Source organism: Peromyscus maniculatus, chromosome 2 (assembly GCF_049852395.1).
Source record: "Peromyscus maniculatus bairdii isolate BWxNUB_F1_BW_parent chromosome 2, HU_Pman_BW_mat_3.1, whole genome shotgun sequence".
NCBI classification, from domain to species: domain Eukaryota; kingdom Metazoa; phylum Chordata; class Mammalia; order Rodentia; family Cricetidae; genus Peromyscus; species Peromyscus maniculatus.
This window is the reverse complement of record NC_134853.1, coordinates 58,763,697-58,786,660: the sequence shown is the minus strand read 5'-3', so window position 1 is coordinate 58,786,660 and position 22,964 is coordinate 58,763,697. Positions and strand designations below refer to the sequence as shown.

At 37.8% G+C, this 22,964-nt stretch overlaps 1 protein-coding gene across 7 annotated transcripts in view; it reads right to left on the bottom strand.

The window, feature by feature from the left end:
* The window catches only part of Rngtt (RNA guanylyltransferase and 5'-phosphatase), a 214,470-nt gene that overhangs the window by 105,467 nt on the left and 86,039 nt on the right, over positions 1 to 22,964 (bottom strand). For all 7 annotated transcript variants that reach the window (XR_006069341.2, XR_013049046.1, XR_013049045.1 and 4 more), the window contains one exon: positions 14,563 to 14,663. Coding sequence is in view for 4 of the 7 variants with exons in the window: in XM_006975303.4 (XP_006975365.1) it covers positions 14,563 to 14,663 (101 nt within the window). In the remaining 3 variants the exon portion in view is untranslated. The remainder of the gene's footprint in view (positions 1 to 14,562; positions 14,664 to 22,964) is intronic.

The window sequence follows — 22,964 nt, the reverse complement described above, 5'->3', positions numbered from 1 at the left end:
GACAAGCAGAGGTGGGTAGGCCCGCGGCGGCAGCCGGCAGAGATATACAGGCCCTTTGGTGGCCCACAGAGGTGGACGGAGCCAGCGGCAGCTGACAGGGACATACAGGCCCAGCGGTGGAGACGGGCAGAGGCAGGTGGGCCTGTGGCGGCAGGCCACAGGGGTGGACAGGCCCGGGGACAGAGAGGGGCGGACGCAGCTTGGAACGGGGATGCCCCTAGCCCCAACATCTGGGGAAGAGGCTATCTCCGTGGGTCGGAACCAGGGCGAGTCTGGACACTCCGTCTGGGGACAACCCAGGGCCCAACTGCTGATCCTGTGAAACCCAACAACTTGGAGGTGTTGGTGAGACTACCCTGCTCAGCTGAAACCCATCTGGGAGAGGATTCAGATGCCTACAGTTTGAAGTCTGAAGAAACAAGATCAGCTGAGGAGTTGACAAATGAACAAAACGTGATCTGGGAACACAGAAGAAGGCGCTACCCAGCCACTAAACCAGATCACCAGAATCATAAGTATATACTTCACCGACTGAAATCAGCTGTCCCTGAAGAAACAGCCCAATAGCACCAATTTAACCAAGAACCCCTACTAAACCAAGACTAAAAATTAGAACAAGAGAGGCACTCTCAGACACAGACACCACCTGCACCGCACAGAGGAAAAGATGAGTAGACGCCAGTGCAAAAATACAGGCAACAACATAAAGACCTATATGGCAACATCAGAACCTAGTGATTCTACACCTGCAAGACCTAAACATACCATGACAGAAGAAACAGAAGAGATCAACCCTAAAAATGACTTTAAGAAGATGATAGAGGCCCTTAAAGAAGAAATAAAACATTCCCTCAATGAGGAAATAAAAACTTTCCTTAAAGAGGAAATGAAAAACTGCCTTAAAGAGGAAATAAAAACTCTCCTTAAAGAGGAAATGAAAAACTCTCTTAAAGAGGAAATAAAAACTTCCCTTAAAGAGGAAATGAAAAACTCTCTTAAAGAGGAAATAAAAAACTCCCTTAAAGAAATGGAAGAAAAAACGAACAAAAAATGGGAAGAAATCAAATCAAGCCAAGAAAAAGCAATTAAACAGATGAAAGAAACATTCCAAGACCTGAAAAATGAATTTGAGACAATAAAGAAAACACATGCTGAGGGAATGCTGGAAATAGAAATCCTGACTAAACGAACACGAACTACAGAAACAAGCATAACCAACCGATTGCAAGAGATGGAACAGAGAATCTCTGACACTGAAGACATGATAGAGAAAATAGATTCGTCAGTCAAAGAAAATACTAAAGACAAAAAAGTCGTAACACAAAACGTCCAGGAAATTTGGGACACCATGAAAAGACCAAACCTAAGAATAATAGGGATAGAAGAAGGAGAAGAATGCCAACTCAAAGGCACAGAAAATATATTCAACACAATCATAGAAGAAAACTTTCCTAACCTAAAGAAAGAAATACCTATGAAGATACAAGAAGCTTATAGAACACCGAATAGGCTGGATCCAAAAAAAACGTCCCCTCGCCACATAATAATCAAAACACTAAACACACAGAACAAAGAAAAAATATTAAGAGCCGCAAAGGAAAAAGACCAAGTAACATATAAAGGTAAACCCATCAGAATAACACCAGACTACTCAATAGAGACTATGAAAGCTAGAAGATCATGGACAAATCTCATGCAGACACTAAGAGACCACGGATGCCAACCCAGACTATTATACCCAGCAAAACTCTTAATCACCATAGGTGGAATAAACAAAATATTCCAGGATAAAACCAAATTTAATCAATACCTCTCTACAAACCCAGCCCTACAGAAAGCACTAGAAGGGAAAATTCAACCCAAAGAAGCTCAACACATCCATGAAAAATCAAGCAATAGATAATCCCACACCAACATATACCACAGAAGGACAACACAACACAACCACAAAAAATAACAGGAATTAACAATCACTGGTCATTAATATCCATCAATATCAATAGTCTCAACTCACCTATACCTGGAGATCTCCGAGCAGGCTTCAGATTTTGACAGTTGATGAAAGATACGACAAGCATTAATGTCTGGGTGAAAAGCTTGGTGAAATTCTGAGTGAAGTTTTAGTTAAAGTTGGTTGAACTTGGGATTGAGTGGGAGGCCTAAGATTTAAAAAGCAGAAGATTCTCTCAAGACACAAGTTGTGTGATAATAGTGTGTTTTGTGTGTGTGAATGAGAATTTGTAAATGTTGAATTCTAGGCTTCGACAATCATTGTCAGTGCAGATCAAGCTGATGTTGAGAAAGATGCATCACAAGCACAGGCTGGAGGCGGGGGGCTAGATGGTTTTGAGGAAGAGGTCTTGGTGGACTCTTTCATGGAGCAAAGGGAAGCAATGCCTTCTGGGAAATGAGCTAAGTTTTAATCTAGTCTTTAAGATTAGAAGTCGAAAACAAAAATATTAAGGAAAGGAAAACCTAATTGATCTTTGAAGTATTGTTATGTGGAATTGAGTGGGACTTTTGAGGCTTTTCTTCCAGAGAACAGGGACTTGGTTGTCAGGCCTATGTTAGGCCTAAACCTTGGTGCCATGTAGTTGTACTTAAATCATTTCAATGGAAAGTGTCTTAGTGATTGGAACTTCTAGTGCAGTTTGGAGTTCTTCCATTTGAAAAAATGTGATATTTGCATGGGATTGTTTGAATTTTGTTTTCTAGTCCCTCCCCATCACCACCCTTATAGTCTGAAGGTAGATTTTTCTTTCGATAAAGGAACAAAAAAAGTGAACATCTTGTTTGTAAATGGGTATCTAGTAGCTAGTGGTAAACTTGAAATGGTAGAATTCTTTAAAGCCTAATTCTAGGTAGTCTTAAGAAAATGTATCTTAATTATTTTTGAACCTGTATTCATCTTGTTTTTTTTCAAATATCTTAAGTTATATTTTCTTTTTCAGAGCTGCTTCTTATTTGGGGCTATTTTTTTTAATTGAGGCGTAATTCATAAAAGGGTATATTGTTTTGATGAGACTCTCTACAACTGTGGCTGGATGTCTTTCTTTAGTCTTCCAAGAAGGACCATTTTAGTTTTTTAGAGTTACTTTTTAAAGTCATGAGATCAACAACTTGGACTACTATGCATGTAAGTGCTAATGCAAATTAAAGCCCAAGTTGACCTCCAGCAGCAATTCATTCTATGTTGACAGTGAGAAAACACTTTGCCTGTTAGGATACTGTTACTCGTGGACTGAAATGCTGAAGAAACCCCTCCCCCTATTTTGTTTTTTGCAAAAATCAAGGTATATTCTAGGGTTTCCTGGTTGACCTCAACAGATAAACTGAGATGATAGTTTTAGTTCAGAATTGATCTGAATGTAGATTTACAGTCTACGTGTACAGCTAAGTGAGATCACTTTCATAGTTCTGCATGTATCCCATCGGCTCCCCATTAGTCACTGAACTCTTAAAACTGGTATTGTAACATTACCACAATGTTTTGCGCCAATTTTATAAACTTTACAGTGCAATATGTGTTCCTTTTCTGAGGCAAACCAAAGGTATATTTCTCAAGGTTCTGCTTCTATCAGCAGCGTTGATGGAGGATTTTTTATATATTTGTAATAGATAGAAATAAACCAGAAAAAAAAAAGTGGTGGAGGAAAAGGTGAACACTGCAAGAATACTCAAAAGGGCTGAGAGTTGCAAATGCCAAGAATGGCTTTGCATAGTAAATGGAATAGAACAGCTCTGAACTATAGCTTACTTTTCCTGGTTTGGTCTGACAGAATGATTGAATGCTTTTGTACAAAAATCAGAGCCTTAAAAACAAGGATTTGGTGAGATTGTAAAATGGTGTGCCACTTTGGCAAAACAGTTTGGTGGTTGGTCAAAATGCAAAACATTGTTACTCTGTTACTCAACAATTCTACCCTTAGGAATATATCCTCAAACTATTGAAAATGTGCACCTATGAAACATGTACATGAAGGTTTACAGCAGTGTGTTGCTAATAGTAAAAAAGTTAAAACAACTCAAATAGCTATCAAATACTGGAGAGAAATAAAATTTGGCTTATTCATACAATAGAATATTATTAAGACATGAAAATGAATGAGAAACTGACAGATTAAATGACTTTGGTGAACCTTCATAATTTCATTTGTAGATCTTTCCATTTCTAATTTATAAATACATTTGGGGTTATAAATTATAAATGTACTGCCTCCTGTCAACATTGTATACTTCTATTTGATGATTTCTGTGTCAAACATTATATGGAAATGTTTCCAAGTATTTTCTGTATTAACTGTGAATGAATAGAACAAAATAAATTGCCTGTGATGGAAAAAAAAAAATAAAAAAAAAAAAATAATAAAAAATAAATTATAATTTTTCAAAAAACTTTAAATACTAGAGGCTATATATAAAGTTAAATAAAACCAACCACATTTTCGCAAACACACTTTAAGTTACAGAATATTTCCTGAAATAGGAGTTAGCTCTGTATAAGCAGGAAGGAGCACAGGCTCATGGTAAATTATAAGCTAGACACAGTCTGAAAACAAGAAAGGAAATGACTTACCCACTACCTACAGAAAGAGTAAAGTGAGCTCTAGGACATAATAGGCAAAGGTGACCAAAGCATATAATCACTCTCTTGATTATGATCACCTCTCAGTTCCCTGAGTCACACAAAGGGTATGTAAATTACACTGGTTAGGCCTACAATATATTCAAAGAATGATCAGTCTCAATAAAGATTACCCCAGTCCCTCCATGTTTCCATCTTAAGATTCCTAAGAGCCACTGGGCAAGATGGCATGGTATTCCCCCTCCCACCCCCTCTACTCGAGAGTTTTCCTCAGGAAATCTACACTCACTTCTTGTCTATATTTTCTTAATCTTACTGGATGTGAGACCACAAACTTGGAAGCCACTGACTTGGGGGCTTCTGCAACTGTAATTTTTCGGCACCTTAGCTCACCAAGAGCTGAGAGAGGCTCTGTCACTCTCAAAAACCTATGTCATTCCAAAAGACTTAGGCTTGAAGCTTAGAAGAAAGAAAAAAACCTCTATGGATTATAAACAACTTATACTTCACCACATTGTTTTTTAAAGCCAAGATGGCAAACTGAGGAGGCACAGTTTGAGGGTTTTCAACTGGTTTGTTATTTGGAACTAAGTGCTTGAAATGTGGAGTCAAGTATATTGCAGGAAAGCAATGGAGGTGCTAGGTAAAAAGGTAGGAAGAAGGGATGTCTCTGGCTTATTATGACCCTCGTACTCCCAGATTAAAGCCCAGGATCAAACATCTGAGGGGTTTGGTTTGGGCTTTTTTGTCTTGGTTTGGGTTTTTATTTATTTATTTATTTATTTATTTATTTATTTATTTATTTATTTAAATTGAGTCTTGTGTTAGTGGGAGGAAGGAGGTCCTAAAGGGCTAAGAAAAAGAAAACACAGGAAACAGCCACATGGATTAGTCAATGTTTATGTGCTTCTATGCTTGCTGGACAGTAATACCCACCCACCTCACCCTCAGCGCACCTACCTACCAATTTGGACATAGGAACTCATTACCATGTCTCTCCTACAGCTCCCTCCCTTCTCATTCTGTGCCAAATAGTTTAAAATTCTAGCTTTTGGACATCAATCTTACCAGCTAGTACAATAAACTATTTCCTGGGAAAAGGGAGTTTTGGGATCCTATTTCTTGGACTAGAACGCCTGTTTATAATCTCATGTAGCCCAGGCTATCCTTTTTAACTTCTGATCCTTCTGCTCCTACATCTCTAGTGCTGGGGTTTACAGAAGAAAAGTCATTCATAAAAGACAAACAAAAATGGAGCTAGTTTGCATTAAGAAATTTTCTTGAACGTAGGAATCCTAAACTTCCAGCCTTACAATAAATGCTGCAACCTGACAGACAACACAGAAACACAACCCCATGCCAAAACCCTTTGGTCAGAACTGAACTGGGATCAAGCAGGACTGCTCCAGTTTGTATGACTTTAATTTATATAAGCTCTATTTGCATGGCAGAGATTACACAACTAGAAAATTACTTGTACAGCAGTTCATGCTAACTTCTTAGAACCATACAGTGCCCAAACTGGACTATCCTCCTTTGCATGGTGTGAATTACATGCCAAAAAAACCACATACAAAGGAACTCACCCTAACTGATTATTGATCTCAAAAAGGGACCTTACCAGCCCATTATCCAAAGCTTCCAGTAGGACTCTAGTACCTGCTCAGCCTGCTGTCCCCTTGAAGATTACTCAAAAAAAAGTAGCCTTCCTATTTTAGTATAAAATGTGACAATGACAGCTGAGAGGTGGTGGCACACACCTTTAATCTCAGCAGTGGGGAGGCAGACAGATCTCTGAGTTCAAGGCCAGCCTGGTCTATAGAGCGAGTTCCAGGACAGGCTCCAAAAGCTACACAGAGAAACCCTGTCTCAAAACAAACAAACAAACAAAAAGGTGACAGTGACTGGATTCACAGTCTACTACAGGATGCTAAAAGTTACAATTTCAACCTATTCAGTAAGATGTATCAACTGGTGCTAAGTGACATCAAGGCCAACTGCTTTCTGATTGGATCTGAGGCCTATTCTCCAGAAGGTATCCATGCATGGCACTGCAAACCTAGTCAAAGGCCTATGGCTTAGAAGAGAAGTCATGGGCCCTAAGATGTAACCTACTACTGTTTTGCAAAGTGGACATGTACTCAATGTGCCTTCTAAACATTTATGTTAATGTAGAGATTACTGCTTCTCTCAAAGTCAGTCAGAGAAGCATTTTTGTACAGTGAATGCCAAGACTCATAACTGGTCAAAGGACTGAGAACAGGCGACTACTGAATGCTCAATCCTAAACAGGAAATTTGTAACAACAACTCATGCCTCAGAGAACATAGAAGAGGGGTATAAAGAATGTTAAGAGAGAGTATGGGGAGGAGTTCTGTGAAATATTGGTTTTTGAACACAATGTGTTTGCATTTGAAAACTCACAGCAGCTATGGTTACTTGCACAAGACTGGCACCAGTCAACATTCCAAGAAGAATGCAAAGGGGTCTCATTAGGCTCAACCCCTGGCTAAGGAGCTATTGACAATGGATGGTTGCTGGTGGATGGGGAATTATTTTCTTCTAGGGTGTGTCCAATGAGTTGTAAAAGAAATTTTTAAAAAAAGGAGGAGGAATAAAAGGAGGGAGAAGGTATTAGATATGGAAAGGTCCAGAAAGTATGGAAAGAAGAATCTGGATTAGATATAATCAAGGTCATGGCAATCACTGCAATTACTAAGCATTCTTTATAATGCTTTGGTACTGTAATCTCCAAATTCTACTTCTTCAAGTAATTTAAAGTATAATAAAATTAAAACTGTTGGGCATTCATTTCAAAACAAGAGAAAATAAAGAGCACAGCAAAACAAAGGCTTGCCCTACACAGTTTATCATTAGCTATGTCTTACTGACTCAATTCTTTCTTACACAAGGATATTTTTCAATATCCTGAATATTTGACCAACATAGTGCTTTTACTTAAGACAGTAACATTAGTTCAAACAAGCATAAAAAGCAAAAAAAAAAATTGCATTTTAAGTAAATCTAAGCAAAGGAAAAAAATTACAATAGTAAGTGAGGACACTGTGGGGAGGGGTTAAGACAGGGTCTCTCTACACACCCCTGGCTGTCCTGAAAGTTGCTATGTAGATCCACCAGGTGGGCCTTTAACTCACCGAGATTACCAACTCACCGAGATTACCTGCCTCTATTTCTTGAGTGCTGGAATTAAAGGTGTGTGCCATCATGCCCAATGCAGAGGACATTTTTGAACTGAAAGCAAAGCATTATTATTGCTATTTAGTCCATGTTTCTTATCTTCTAACACACAGATACTATGTAAGAAACATACCTGGGCCTCTTGATAGGAAGAAGCCAGATTCATGTTGAAGAAAGACCCTGCAACACTGTCACAATTATGCAATATAAACTGCAGGTGGAAAGCTATGGTCACAGACTGTATCTGGCCTGAAACCTAGCTTTGCAAATAAAGCTTCATTGAAACCATAGCCATGTTCTTGAAGACAGACTTATTGTTAAATTTTGCAGTAGAGTGACAGAATGGAATGGTTAAAACAAGAGAATGAATGTATAGGCCAAACCTTAATATTATATGGCCTTTTAAAATGTACCGCCCTTACTGTAAATCCTGCAGCAACTTTCAGACTGACAGCATTTACCAATACCTGGACACTGGACAAAACAAACAAACAAAAACAACAACAAAAAACCCACCCAAACCACTTAGAAATTACCAGACACTCACTTTAAATAGATATTAATTGTGAAGGACAAAGATGTCATCATAGGATCTCTGTGAGTTCGAGGCCAGCCTGGGCTACCAAGTGAGTTCCAGGAAAGGTGCAATGCTACACAGAGAAACCCTGTCTCGAAAAACCAAAAAAAAGAAAAAAGATGTCATCATACTCTCCTAGCTAAACAGAGAACTTAAGAGTGGTCAGATAATAACCTGGTTTGAGGCTCAAGAAGGAAATTCTATCATTTGCAATGTGGATGGAAATGGAAAGCATCATATTAAGTAGAACACAGCACAGAAAGGTAAGTACCACATGACCTCACATATATGTTGAACATAAAGTTAATTCCAGAGAAGTCAGAGTACTTACCAGGAGATGGGAAGAGGAGAGGGGAAAGAAAGATGCAGAGAGACTGGTCAATGGATTCTAAGTTATAGTTACATGGGAAGAAGAATTAAGTATGCTACACCAAAGGTATCTGTTCGACCACAGATAACAATAATGAACTATATATTTGAGAAAGTTAGAAAACACGCTTTTGTATCTTTTCACAATAAGGAAATGCTTGCCCTGACTTAAGCATTATACAATGTATACATTACTGAAACATATGTAGCCTAATTATTCATATGGCACAATTATTATGTTTGCATCTATCAAGCAAAAAACAAACCTTAAATGGACTGGTATGTCCACAAATAGAATTTCTACTTATTTCCCAATTACTGGATATATAATGAAAAATACTTCGCAAATGGAAGAATTTCCACATTGGCTCTCTGAGCCTTAGAGTAAGAGTCATCATTCTAGGACAGGCAAAATGAAAGACTTACAACTTACCTTCCCTACCAGAAGAATAAATCTAAAGTAATACAGCACCCCCAAAGGAACTGCAGAGATTAGTGCCATCATAAAATGCATAGAATGTTCATTGAGTTATCACAATTTAATCAGGTTGTTATGCCAATCACATCTAGCCGTTATCTTTAGCAAGGCAAATCAACACAGTCTCTTCATTCTTCTATAAAAATATAAATCAGCAAATTCTTAGGTTTCTCTATCAACTTGAAGTACTATGGAGTTTCTGCCTTAATGTGGCATAACCAGTGGTCATAGTATACATCCACAGCACATTGTTCTCCTGCTCTCAGCTATAGCCTCATTCACAGTGATCGTTTTTTTAAGAGAAAAAAAATGCACAGGCAGCTGTCCAAACGTTGGACATATACTATTTTATTACATTCCATCAAGAGAATTTCAGGATCCAGAGACCCTTTGCTTAAAAAAATTCACTGACTAGCATATTCCACATAAAAGCTGTTTTATTTGCAGTCAACCTTCTCATCAGTTGGCAGGCATCTGAATTGTTTGGACCTTTTGACTTTTATGTACACTGTTGCCAAGAAAATTCAAGTCTTACTTTTTGTGTGTACACAGTTTTTATTTCTCCTCAGTACATGCCTGAAGGAAGAATGGGTGAGTCCTTCTGGTTAAGTCCATACTTACTTACCACTTTGAGGAACTACCAACCTCTCTGCCAAATTGACACTGTCAACCTCAGTACATTTTATAGGCTTTCATTTTTATATTCATCATCACTTACTACTTTCTTCTTAAACTGTTTTCAAAAACCAGTGGTCTCTACAGTATTTTGAATGAAAAAACATTCCAACGGGCTCATGTATTTGAATACTTGGTCCCCAATTGGTGACACTGTTTGAGGGGGTTGTTGAAATACATCACTGGAGGCAGGCTTTGAGAATGAATAGCCTTGCCCCACTCCAGTTTGCCTTCTCTGTTTCCCGGGGTGCCAACAACAAAATGTAATCATCCAGCTTCCTGCTCCAGCCCCCTGCAGCCATGTCATACCTGCCACTATGGACTGGAACCACATACCAAAATAAGTTTCCTTCATATTCTCGTCATATTTTAATCACAGCAAAAGAAAAGTAACAAATATAGTCTCTTCCAGCAATTCATAATTATATGAATTGACAGGGAGAGGAAGCAAACAGGAAACGGTTCACAGAGAGAGTTATTTACACAATACACCAAAGAACAGGTAATTCTACAGCAGTGGCAAGGAGGAAATATGGCCTTTTAAATCTATTTGTATGGAAACAAGAAAAGCAGTGGCAAATATCTAAATGTATCATGTACCCAGTTTTGTTCTATTTGACACATTTATTTCTCATAAAAGTTCTATGAAGACAATTTCTAGTTTACCAATTGTGGTGATCTGAATGAGAATGACCCCTCTAGGCCTATCTTTTGAATACATTGGTTTCCAGTTGGTGGAACTGTTTGAGAAGGATTAGCTAAGGCTATTCCCAGTCCCAGTTTCTCTGCCGCCCGCCTGCCCGCCTCCCCACCTGCCTCCTCATTATCTCCAAGTGTGAGGGAGCTCTCAGCTCCTTGCTCCAGTGTCATGTCTGCCTGGCTGCTGTCATAACCTCACCATGATGGTCCTGGACTCTAAGACCATTAGCCCCAAATTAAACACTTTCTTTCCAAAGTACCTTGGTCAGAGTGTTTTACCACAGCAAGAGGAAAGCAACTCGACAAGGATGAAGAAACAGAGGCACAAAAAGAAAGTACTATGTCAAAGGCCACAGAGCTACAGCAAGACAATTTCAACTCAGGCAGGCTGGCTCTCAAATCTGTGCTCTTAACTACTGTGCAATACAACAAATCTCTACCCTTCACTGTAAGTCAGTGATACTGCACTCAAGAGTTTACAATTTCCAAAACAGAGCCTACCTGTGTGTAGTTCATGGTTTAACTATGGATTTGGACTATAGAACATTTAATATAAAGCCACAGTATTTTCAAAACAATGGACTTTTAAAAGCTATGTTTATAAAATTTAACACTTAAATTGTTAAGATACACAAAATTTATTTTAGGTCATGATGAAGTGATGTTAGATTAATATAGCTCCATTTTTCAAAAATGTTCAAGAATTAGAAAGATCAACTTCAGATTTTTAGTTGCTACCAGCAGGGTAATAAATGTAACAGAATAGATTTTTCTCTTCATATTGAACTTGGACCTAACACAATTATTACTGTATTTATTATACCACCTAAATGAAACTCAAAGTCATACCAAGAAAACCTAAAAATCTCACTTAAAATAACTCACTGCAGACATTTTCAAAAACTGGTATATCTTTCAAAACATACTTCCATTTTAAATATTTGGAATCAATTTTTAAAATGTGTAAAGCTATCTAATGGCATTTTAATATTTCTGCCTCACTTCACTGTATATGTCCTGCTCCTTATATTTCAGGCAGTGCCACATTTTAAACATTGTGTGTGTTGTGGGAAGGGGTTTGTGTGTGTGTGTGTGTGTGTGTGTGTGTGTGTGTGTAGGGAGGGAGGGAGGGAGGGAGGGGGAGAGAGAGAGAGAGAGAGAGAGAGAGAGAGAGAGAGAGAGAGAGAGAGAGAGAGAGAGAGAGAACAGAGAAAGAGAGAGACTGCATGCATGTCTGTGTATCAGGTGTGTGCAGGAGCCTATAGAGGCAAAAAAAAAAAAAAAAATACTGGCTCCCCTAGAACTGTAGTTACAGACTGTTATGAGTCACCAAGTGGGTGTTAACAACCAAATCTGGATACCCTGCAAAAAAAGTGCCCATAACCACTGAGCCGTGTCTCCAGCTATTCTCCCTTCAAAACAGGCATATTTGTAGCAACTGAGCTGCTGTGGAACATTAGATATAACCTCACTTATGTAGTTAAAATATATCACATAACATTCTTTACATGGAAAAGCATTTTGGCTAACAAATATTTCATATAACATTTACCATGTAATAGTTCATATCATTATTTTTAATTGGCACCTGTCTTAAATAAACTATCTACACTGATGTACCTTAAATAAATCAAGAAGTCACATTAAACAGTGACATTTTGATATTTAAAATGTAATACTTTTTTTTGTTTTAAAAAAGCATATATTTTTAAAAGAATAAAATTTGAAAAACAACATAAAAAAAGGATTCAGTTACATTTTATTACATCGAATTATAATAGATAATTGCAGGAAAATAGTTAACAATTTTTGCAACTTAGAGAGATGGGCATTCTCTTTATCCTCAGGTGGCTTTTAAGTGTTACTGCCAAACATATGATCTATAAAAACCAAAACTCAAGGTTTTTCAAAATTGGATGAAACAACAAAAACCAGACACAATAGCCAATATTCACAAATAAAATATTACAAACACAGTATTAGAGAAAAAGAAAATATTAATAATGAAGTAGTTTAATAAATTTTACTTTCTTGGTGAAATCTTACTTGCCAGTGTTCTGGAGAGATGGCTCAGCAGTTAACAACACCTGCTGCTCTGAGCACCGGCTACTTGTTCAGAGACCCAGGTTCAGTTCCTAACATCCACATGGCAGTTCACAACTACCTATGACTGCAGTTACAGGAGATTTGATAGCCTCTTCTGACTAACTCAGTCACCAGGCATGCATATGGTACACATATAGAGATTTAAAAAATACATCTTTAAAAAAACACGTACTTTCCAAGGCCAGCTGTGGTGGTTCACAGCTGAGATCCCAGCACTAAGGAGGCAGAGAGAGGCTCTCCATGAGTTCTAGGCCAGCCTGGCTAGAGAGAAGGACTCTGCTTCAAAAAAGCAAAGCAAAGCAAAGCAAAATGTAAGTTCCCAAACAACCATAAACATCTCTGTTTTCTGAAAAATGGCCCCACAGAATAATCTCCATCATGCACTGTTTCTGAAGTGGGGTGGTCTTCTCAAAGTCTCCATTCTTGCTTACTGGAGTACAGCCTCCACAGCTAGACAGAATGTTAATATACCAAACATTACATTAGAAAAAATAAACTTGACTCAGTATTTATCAAAAATTTAGACAAAATAAATTATTTTCATAAACAGCCTCCCAATCATGCAGGTGTGTGTTTGTATATACAACCTGCTCCTATAGTCTAAAATTAACTGTAAGGGGCTAGGTAGACAGCTCAGCAGGTAAAGGTTCTTGTCACCAACACTTGATAACCTGCTGCTGACCCACATGTTTAAAGAACTGACTTCTACAAGTTGACCTCTGAAAACTATACACATACACACATACATACACACACACACAAATAAATAAAATGACCTATCCATGATTAGTAACAGACAAAGAGACCTTAATATAAACTCAGGAGCCAGAGGAAATTATTCTTTAACTATTTTTTGCTATTAAGTACAATGGCAAATTAAGTCACAAAAAGTATAAAATATTAAACACTTCAATTTTAAAAACTAGCATTAATGCACATTATTAACCAAGCACCTTTCTTTACTTCGGATTCACTATGTTACACAACACCCTTTTTGAATATTTATATTCTCTTAAAAGACTAATATTCAATCTTCAGAGTCTGAACTTTTGCAATCAATAATACGCTCTTGTCTCTGTCATCTATAAAGGTGCATCTGTACTTTACCTTTGACAGACAAAACAAACTTCAATGGCATGCCCTGCAAACTTTATCCCTTTGCTATCATTATCCTATTTACTTCCTCCTTTTTCCCTCAATTAAACATTTCCTATTTTGTTGTACTTACTTTGATAAGATTTTAAAATTTATGAAAAAAACAAGGTTTTGAAAATACAATAAACATTCACACTAAAACATCCTTTACAATAGGAGTCAACATTATTAATAGGTAGTAAATGAAAACAATGAATATTATGAAAACGCTAGGTCAATAATGAAAAACTTCCCCTAATAAAGTATAGACAAATACCCTTCAAAAGAAAAACTCACTGATTCAGTGCCTGTGGTTATAAAACCAATGATCTCATATGGAGAATTTGATTGATGAGATTATTTTTAGTAACATCTATATTTTATTCTGAAAACTTTAAAATTTGAAAAAAGCTTTGTTGACAGTCTTAGATATATACAAAAAGTAAATGCTATGTGAAAATGAGATACATATGTAAAAAATATAATATTTTACTTTCTTTTTCAGAATAATGTAAACTAGCCTATAAACAGGAAAGTCTTAATGAAATATAATTTCATGCAAATTGGACAGGAGGTGGGGTGAAACCTCATGAAGATAGCCAGGTATGGTGATACAAGCTCATAATCCCAAGACTTGGGAAGCAATAAGATCTTGAGTTCAAGACTAACTGGGGCGACAAGGTAAGATCAGATTTCAAAAACTAAACAAAATCCCTATTTCGGCCTAGAGTGCATACTTACCCTTCTCCTCCCATTCTTGTTATCTTAAGTCGAAAATCCACAGAGTTCAGACTGGGAGGTTTCCATTTCAAAATATCATCACATCGACCAGGTTTGTATTTCTAAAGTAAATTAAAATAAAAGCAGTAATTAGGAAAAAGGTAAATTTTAGGGTTCAATTCATTAAGCATAATATTACTTTTTATTAAGCAACACTGCCAATTTTTATTTCCATTTTGGTTTTTTAATTACATTTATTTATTTATTTGTTTATTGATGTGTGTGCAGGTGGGTGTGTACTTGCCAAGGCTCATGTATGGTGGTCAGACAAAACTTGCAGGATGTTAGATCTCAAGAAATTCCTTTTCCCAAAGCCTGACATTTAGGCAAAAGCCAGCATTCCCTCGGAGATTTAAAAAGATAGTTTTTATTTATCTTTTTAAATAAAAGGAATCATTCTCCTTACCTGTGGCAAAAGGGGGATATGGCTCCTCTATTAACCTATACCTGAGGTGCCTGCTTAACAAATCAAGGCTACCAGTCTCTCTCAGCATCACTGATACCTGTTACAGAGTCATCCTGGCTAGCATACCCACCCCTCATTTTTTTGTTCATCTGGTGCCAAAAGCTCAGGATTGGCATATGTGATTTCCCTTCAGGGGACTCAACCACTACATGCGAAGCTGCTGATTTGACTCTCTTAAGGTATGTATGGATCATTTATTTATGGTGGCTTCTGTTACCCATCAAATTTCACTTCAAGTTCTAGAGTCCAATTCTTTATCTGCTTCTTCCCTCCACCTGCTCAAATCACTGGCCTCTCGTCTACTCTCCAAGTGTCTCTCTGGCTACTCACTATGGCCAGCTACACCTTCCTGGGGCATCTCTTTATGGCCTCCATGTGTGCACATCTCTCTTTCTAAAGACACTTGCCCATCTCCTTCTATGGGAACCCTCCCTGGGCCTCTCCTTGTCCCCACAGCAGCTGCCTTCTCCACCTCTTCAGCTGTTTTCTCCTCACCTCCTCTACTGAATAAGCGTCACCCTGGAGCTGTCTGCTTTGTCTACTGATCCTACAAAAAAGGCACACTGTTGTATCAGAAAGCTCCTCTCACCCTACTGAGCCCTCTGTCATCTGGAAAGGAATGCCTGCCCTGTAATTTGAGACATCTCTCTGACAAGTCTCTCTTTCAAATTCTCAACAGCACTGACACTTACCCCTCAGCCTTTGTTCTCAGACCCTTCCTGGAACTTCATCTCACCTCCCTGAAGGAGCTGCCTAGAGTCTCACAGCTTCTCTAAGCCTGTCTGGGCTACTGTACTGTCTCTCAGCTTCCTCTTAGAGCTTACAGGAATCCTCCCCCTCCTGTGGAGTCCCATTTCATGACCCTTTCTCCTTGTCTCTTTGAACTTAATTTCCTTCATGGACTCAGAGATTTTATTAAAGCCTCACCATGTTATACTACAAACAACTTGGCTTCAATACAGATCTGGCCAAAGATTAACACACTAGATTTCCAAATTCTCTCATATGGCAACATCATTTGCACCACACATACAAATGATCCCAAAATCTCTTATATCTAAACTTGCTCTGTTCTACACTCCCACAAGTATCCTATCTCTAAGGTTTTGCTATTTTCCACTCTTAAAAATCTTTTATCTCTATGATTTGTTGCTCTCTGCTCTCAAAAAAAAAAAAATAAATAAATCTCCAAAGAATTTATGCTATAAACTATCCCTGGAATTGTAAGTTCATTGGGTATGATCAAAAAATCTGTAACAAAATTTAGCTCAAAACTTGTAACAAAGGCTTATAATTTAAAAATCCACACACAGGTAATCTTAATTTGCTACAATACACTATATATGTGACTCTTGTTTAGAATATACTGCATATGTAACCTGGATTCCACTTTTGATTAAAAAATAAATCTACCAAAAAAGAGATATTTTAAGTAGCAACTATGTGGCTCGTCTCCATCTTGGCTGATGACATACAATGCAACTTCACTGCCATCTTGATTAAGATGACCACATGATATAAACTACCTAAGGCAGCACCTAGAAGAACTACTCAGTCCTACTAGCTCTTGGTTTATCAGTGGATCTCCTTTTTTAGACTAAGGAAGCAACAGCAGGTCTCTAAAATAGTTTGGATTAGCATGGATTTCTGTATAATGATAAATTCCTAAGGTTATAAAGATATACTCTACTCAGGTTAAAAGTAATTGACTTAAAGACAGATGTCTGGTCTCTTAGAAAGATTCGACTGAATAACTGACTTCTTTTTCTGAACTTTCATAAACAAGAGTCTGCCATTTTTGTATGGAAGGGGAAAGATCATCAATAAGCTGATAGATTGCTATTTCCCCTGTTAATAGAAGAAAATCAAATCCAGAAAAGAAGTGGCAAGCCATCAATCAATGGTTCAGGGGTAAAGCTCTTTGCCAATAAGCCTGACAACCTGAATTTGATCCCTATAACCCACATGGTTTAAGGAGAAAACTGACTCCTGTGAAAGAAAAGGTGAAGACATGACTTCTAGGTGTGGGTTGAGAAGGTTTTTACTGTAGATATGAGGGAGAGCATAGCCAGAGGCATCTGGAAGGGCCTAGACTGCACCAGGCCATGAGAGGAGAGAGGGATGGGAAGAGTGAGCGAGAAGAGAGAAGGGGGCTACAGGAGGAGCAGATGACCAAGAGTCTGGGAGAGCATACAGGAACCAGAGGGGCACATAATCAAAATGGCTGAGGTTATACAGGGATCATAGGCTGGAAGAATGGGAGTGAAGCTCAGGAGTTGGGAAAGCTTGAGGGTAGGAGGTAGGATATGCCAGCCAGGATGACTCTGTAACAGATACTGGAGATGCTGAGAGATCTGGTGGCCAGTGTGTCCAATTGATGTGTTACACATACCTTAGGCATAGGAGGAGACATATGACCCTTTTGCCAGAGACTATCTTCTTAAGTCCCTGAGGGAATGTTGGCTTTTGTCTACATGTGACACTTTGGGAAAAGGAATTTCTTGAGACCTAGTATTTCGTGTGGAGAATTCTCAAAAAGGTAAATCTGCCATAAGACCAAGCATATTCCCAAAGGTCTCTACATCCTACTCTACAGATACGCTCAGCCATGTTCACTGCTTCTCTTCTCACAATAGGTAGGAAATGGAAACCACCTCAATGTCCTACATTGGCAGTAACTAACAGTTCTCTAACTGGACTTAAGATCAGCTCAACAAGAGGGATACTGTGCTTGATACTGGAAACTTGAGTATCTAGTAGTTAAATGAGTTAGCTACTCAGTGCTTGTAAAGTCATGGTTATTGAAAGAGAATTTACAATCACACATTTACCAAACCAGCATAATCTCTAATAATAATCCATAAACATGTGCCCTTATACCCACAGGTAAGTGTAGTTTTCATCTCTCATCAAAGAACATTGCAACTGACAGAGACCATTACAGAAAACCACAGCCAATCAATACACAGTTGGGAACCCAGACCCAATGGATACATAGACAAAACATTTCCACATCCAAGGCTCAGGTACACTGAGAAAGAGGGGGTCAGAAAGATTCTAAGACCCAGAGGCTCAGGGAGTTTGTCATGAGACTGTGTCTCTTAATAACATCAGAAGCTACATATGTAAAATTTCACCAACACGACCACCCAAGTGTGAGCTAAACAAGGATGACACCAATGGACATGCCAAACTCAATGGGGAAGAGTCCACAAGTCCTCAACTCTACACAAAGAACTATTAGGAAACTGAGGCAAGCTGGGAGCAGTAGGGGTGGTCTTCCTCAAAGAAAAGCACACCAATTAGTTGTCTAGTGCCTAACGGTCATCCCTGAAAATACACATACAAGTAACATATGAACTAAACAGGTTATATTTAGGAATAAATATGTACATACATATACATATCTTCATGTTGTAACAATTAGTGAAAAAAGAGGCCATGAATTTGAAGGAGAGAGAGAAGGAGAATATGGAAGGATTTGGAGGGAGGAAAGATAAGGGAGAAGTGTTGTAACTAAATTATAGTCTCGAAAATTTGAAAATGGACAAAACCCAAAAAAGAATCTAAACATGGTAGCATTTTTAAAATGTAATTTCATTTTTTTATCATTTTTAACTTTTTAAATTCATGTATGCACATGAATGATTAGCCTGCATATATGTATGTGTATCACATGAATACCTGGTGCCCACCACACTTAGAAGAGGGCGTCAGATCCCCCTAGAACTAGAATTAAGATGGTTATGAGCTAGTATGTAGTACTGTAAAAGGAACCCAGGTCCTACTGAAAAGCAACAAGTGCTCTAAACTGCTAAGCAATCTTTCCAGTCCCTAAATGTAACTCTATTTATTTTAATCTATGTGTATGTGTATGCAAATGCCACTTGTGCAGGCAATTACAGAAGCTAGAAATGGACACCAGATTCCTGGTTGGGAGCCACCAAATGATCTCAGTGCTGGTCCTCTGAAAGACCAGTAAAGGCTACATACCTCTCTTGCCCTAAAACCATAAAATCTTAGAAGAAAACACAGAGTAAATCTTCATGGTTGCAGATTTAGTTAAGGGAATTTTAAACTGAGCATCCAAAGCATGAGTAAGTACAAAAGAAAAAAGGAAAGATAAATCTGTATCAATGTAGGATCTTTATCCTTCATAGGGCATTGTTAAGAGGAAGACTGGAACTACTATTTGATATCTGACAAGCATTTAGCATCTGGAACATATAATTTTAACCTACATTCCAACAATAAGTCAAACAACTTAACAATGTTAAAGGACTTCAACAATTTTCCAAAAAGAATAAATAAATGACTAGTAGTTAAATTTTGATAAATGCATTTTCATCATCTATTGAGACATTCAAGCAGTTTATAACTTCTACTTGGCTAATATTCTATTGTTACAATGTTAACAGCATATCTGGTTGATCTATTTTCTTTAAAAAAAAAACCTATACTGGTGATAAACTTCACTGGAGGACTAAATGTATCTTGATAACACAGTTAGGGGAGTGTTTTATTTGGGTGGCTTAAAGCCTAATTATTGAAAAATGAGTATTTTAAGGCTTATAGCAGGAAGTACATCTTAGCAAAAAACGTAAGAGCAGAACACAAGAATTACCAAGCAGAAGTAAGTATGTGAATTTAGTGACTATGTAAAATGGGAGATCATAGAGACATTCAGGAAAGCAGAGTAGCTAAGCGACTTCATTTTCTTTCTTTCTTTCCTTCTTTCCTTCCTGTCTTCTTTTCTTTCTTTCCTTCCTTCTTTCATTTTTAAATGTTGAGACAGGGCATCATGCACTCCAGCCTGGCCTCAAACTTGCTATGTAGCTGAAGATGGCCTAGAATTTCTGATCCTCCTGCTTCTACCTCCTGAGTGCTAAGATGAGCCCAGACCCTTCTACTTAGTACTTACTTCACTCTACCAACTGATCTCCATATCCCCATACCCATTATAAGTATTATTTCCATACACACAAAATTGCATTAGAACCATTTTTGTAAAATGCACAAAACTGTAAAAGACCCTAGCCACAGGAGCACAAATTTCAAACCCAAGTCGGTATCATGACAATTTAGTATAACTTTTTTGTTTGTTTGTGTGTTTGTTTGTTATAAAAGAGAAAGCAGTGGAGTTCCTAAGAAACATTTTCTGGGCCAGGTGTGGTGGTATACATCTTTAAACCCTGCACACAGGAGGCAGAGGCAGTTAGATCTCTATGAGTACTAGGCCAGTCCGGGCTACAGAGTAAGACTCTGTCTTTGGGGGTAGGAGGATCACACGGAACACCTTTTCCATGTAGCTCATTTAAGAACAAAATGAAAAGGGCTGGAGAGACAGCTCTGATTAAAAGCACTTACACGTGGATTTGGTTCTCAGCATTCACATGGTTACAAACAATGGTTCCAAGGGACTAATGTCCTCTTCTGACCACTGTGGGCATCAGACAAGCACACGATGTGCAGATATACATGCAAGCAAAATACCCAGACATATAAAATAAAATTTTTAAACCTCAAAAGTAATAAAAAAAAGAACATAATATAGAGTATTTTCCCAGGTATTATGATTAAAAGTGGATAAATTTAAAGTCAAATACCTACTGCTTCAATGTGTCAGTGCATTTCCTCCCCATATTTGTCACAACAGATTCACTTAGGTGACATACACACTTCTCAGTGACTGGAAAGAAAACTCTTTAGACTTGCATTGCATAGAGTTTTCTTACTGCCCAAAGTGGAAAATGTTTCCAATTGTCAACTCATCTCTGAAAAGACTATGATAAAAATCTAACTATTTTTGCTAATAAAAGCTATGGTAGACATCTCACAAAATGGGTCATGAGGTGAGAAAGTAAGGAAGAAAGGAGTGTCTGCAGAAAAGGATGAGATGAGAAGCAAGAGAGCAAGCCCTTGTGCCTCATAATGCCTATGCTCAGCCCTTCTGAACCCATCCACAAGCCTGGCCAAGGGAATTCACACTTAGAGACAAACCATTGTGTACTTGTTTGTTTGTTTATGGTAAATGTTTGGGGGGGGGGAAGAGGTAAATAAATAGAATTATTTTTTCATAGTCTCCAAAGTAATAGGGCCAAGATATTACATAAAAAGGGTTTAGGCTTTTGAAAGTAAATATATATGACTTATCACATTGGAAATACAAACTCTTGCTGAAGTCTACAAGTATATACATATTCTAGTGTATAATAAGGAGTGATGAATTTTAATTACACTGAACTCACCAGCATGCATTCAGATTAAAATCATTATCAAAGCTCTAGATAACTGATACCCTTAAATAAACCTGATTTTAACAAGTGAACTGTTTAAAAGAGAAAAGCTAAAGAAATACTTGTGTTTGGATACAAACCAAATATAATTTGAGATGTCCCCGGTATTTAAAGAAGCAACAAACACAATCAATGTAAATATTAAAAAAAAATTAGAATATGAGAAGGAAATGTTTAATAAAACATAGCAGAGCCTCTGTTCAAAGTACAGTTTAGTACGGCTATAGGGAAAAGAAAGTATAAAAACTAGACAGAGGGAAAACTGACAGATAGGTGTAAGGCAGAGCTTTTCAACTAGAGGCTGTCCCTTAAGAGTTGGCAACACTGGAAAACACTGGCACAAGGAAGGTGTGTGACTGCCATCTAGTGGCACAAGCCAGAAACACCGCTACAGACGACCCTGCACTGCCCTGAACAGGCCAAAGGAAGAAACCACAGCATAAATATAAAGTCAGTGACAGTAACTGCATAGAAAGTAGTATGTTTAATTCTTCTTTGGCTCTACTAACTTAATAATATAAAGGAAGTTTAGGGTTTAAAGTTTTGCTTCCCTAAAAATAGTGTATCTAGACCAAAGTTGTACGTTCCTCTGCAACCTCCAGTAACAAAGTATGAACAGCCATGTTTGGAAAACATTATCTTTCAAGCTTCCCACATGATGTTGTCTCTGCCTACCCTCTTACCACTTGCTATTATTCCATCCTTTAGTTTTAAATGAATATGTTCTTCACATATCTACCCCCCATCCCGCTTTTTTTTTTTTCTGGTTCTCACTGTAAGCAGCTCCAAATCTACCCACAAAAATTAATCTCAAATCTTCATTTCTAGTTTTAATTACTCTTGTAAGTATGAATATATTGAGCACAAATCCAGCACCCCTCAGGTCTAGGCAGCACCCTAAGGTTTTCAATCTAAAATGGAATCATTCGTTTGCTTCAACAAAAAGCTACCCTTTCTATCTTGATGAACAGGAACCTCCTATCTAGTCAGGTTCACTTTCCATACAGACCACTCTTGAGTCTCTATCACTCATCAAATACTCCCAGGAATTTTCCTTACTACTGTGATAACCCAGCTGTTCCCTAGAGCCAACAGACCCTGTCAAATTCAACTGATCCTCATTGCAGCTGATTAGCTAGCTGACTGAATAGGATTCAAGCTTTTGAAGCTGAGTCAAGCCCCCAATCTAGCCTCCTTTGTCTCCTCTAGTTTCCATCTTCTTCTGAAGTCTTTATATGGAATAATAAAGATAGTGGTAATTTCTAATAACTATCACTTACTGTGCATTTTTCCAACCAACCATGGGAGCTGTGTGCTATCAAATGACATGATTCTTAGAACAGTCTATAAAGTAGGTTAATTCATCATAATCTCCTGTCTTCATAGAACACATAAAACAGAAAATAAGCAATGAGTCTAGACAGAATAAATATTCAAACCTAGATATATTCCACATTAAAATGCATACTAACTACTATAGTAAAATGGGCCAGAAGAACAGGAATTCACATCACACACACACACACACACACACACACACACACACACCCCTCAAAGTGATGAAACCTCCAACTGTAAAGCCAGGAAAAACTATAGGGGAC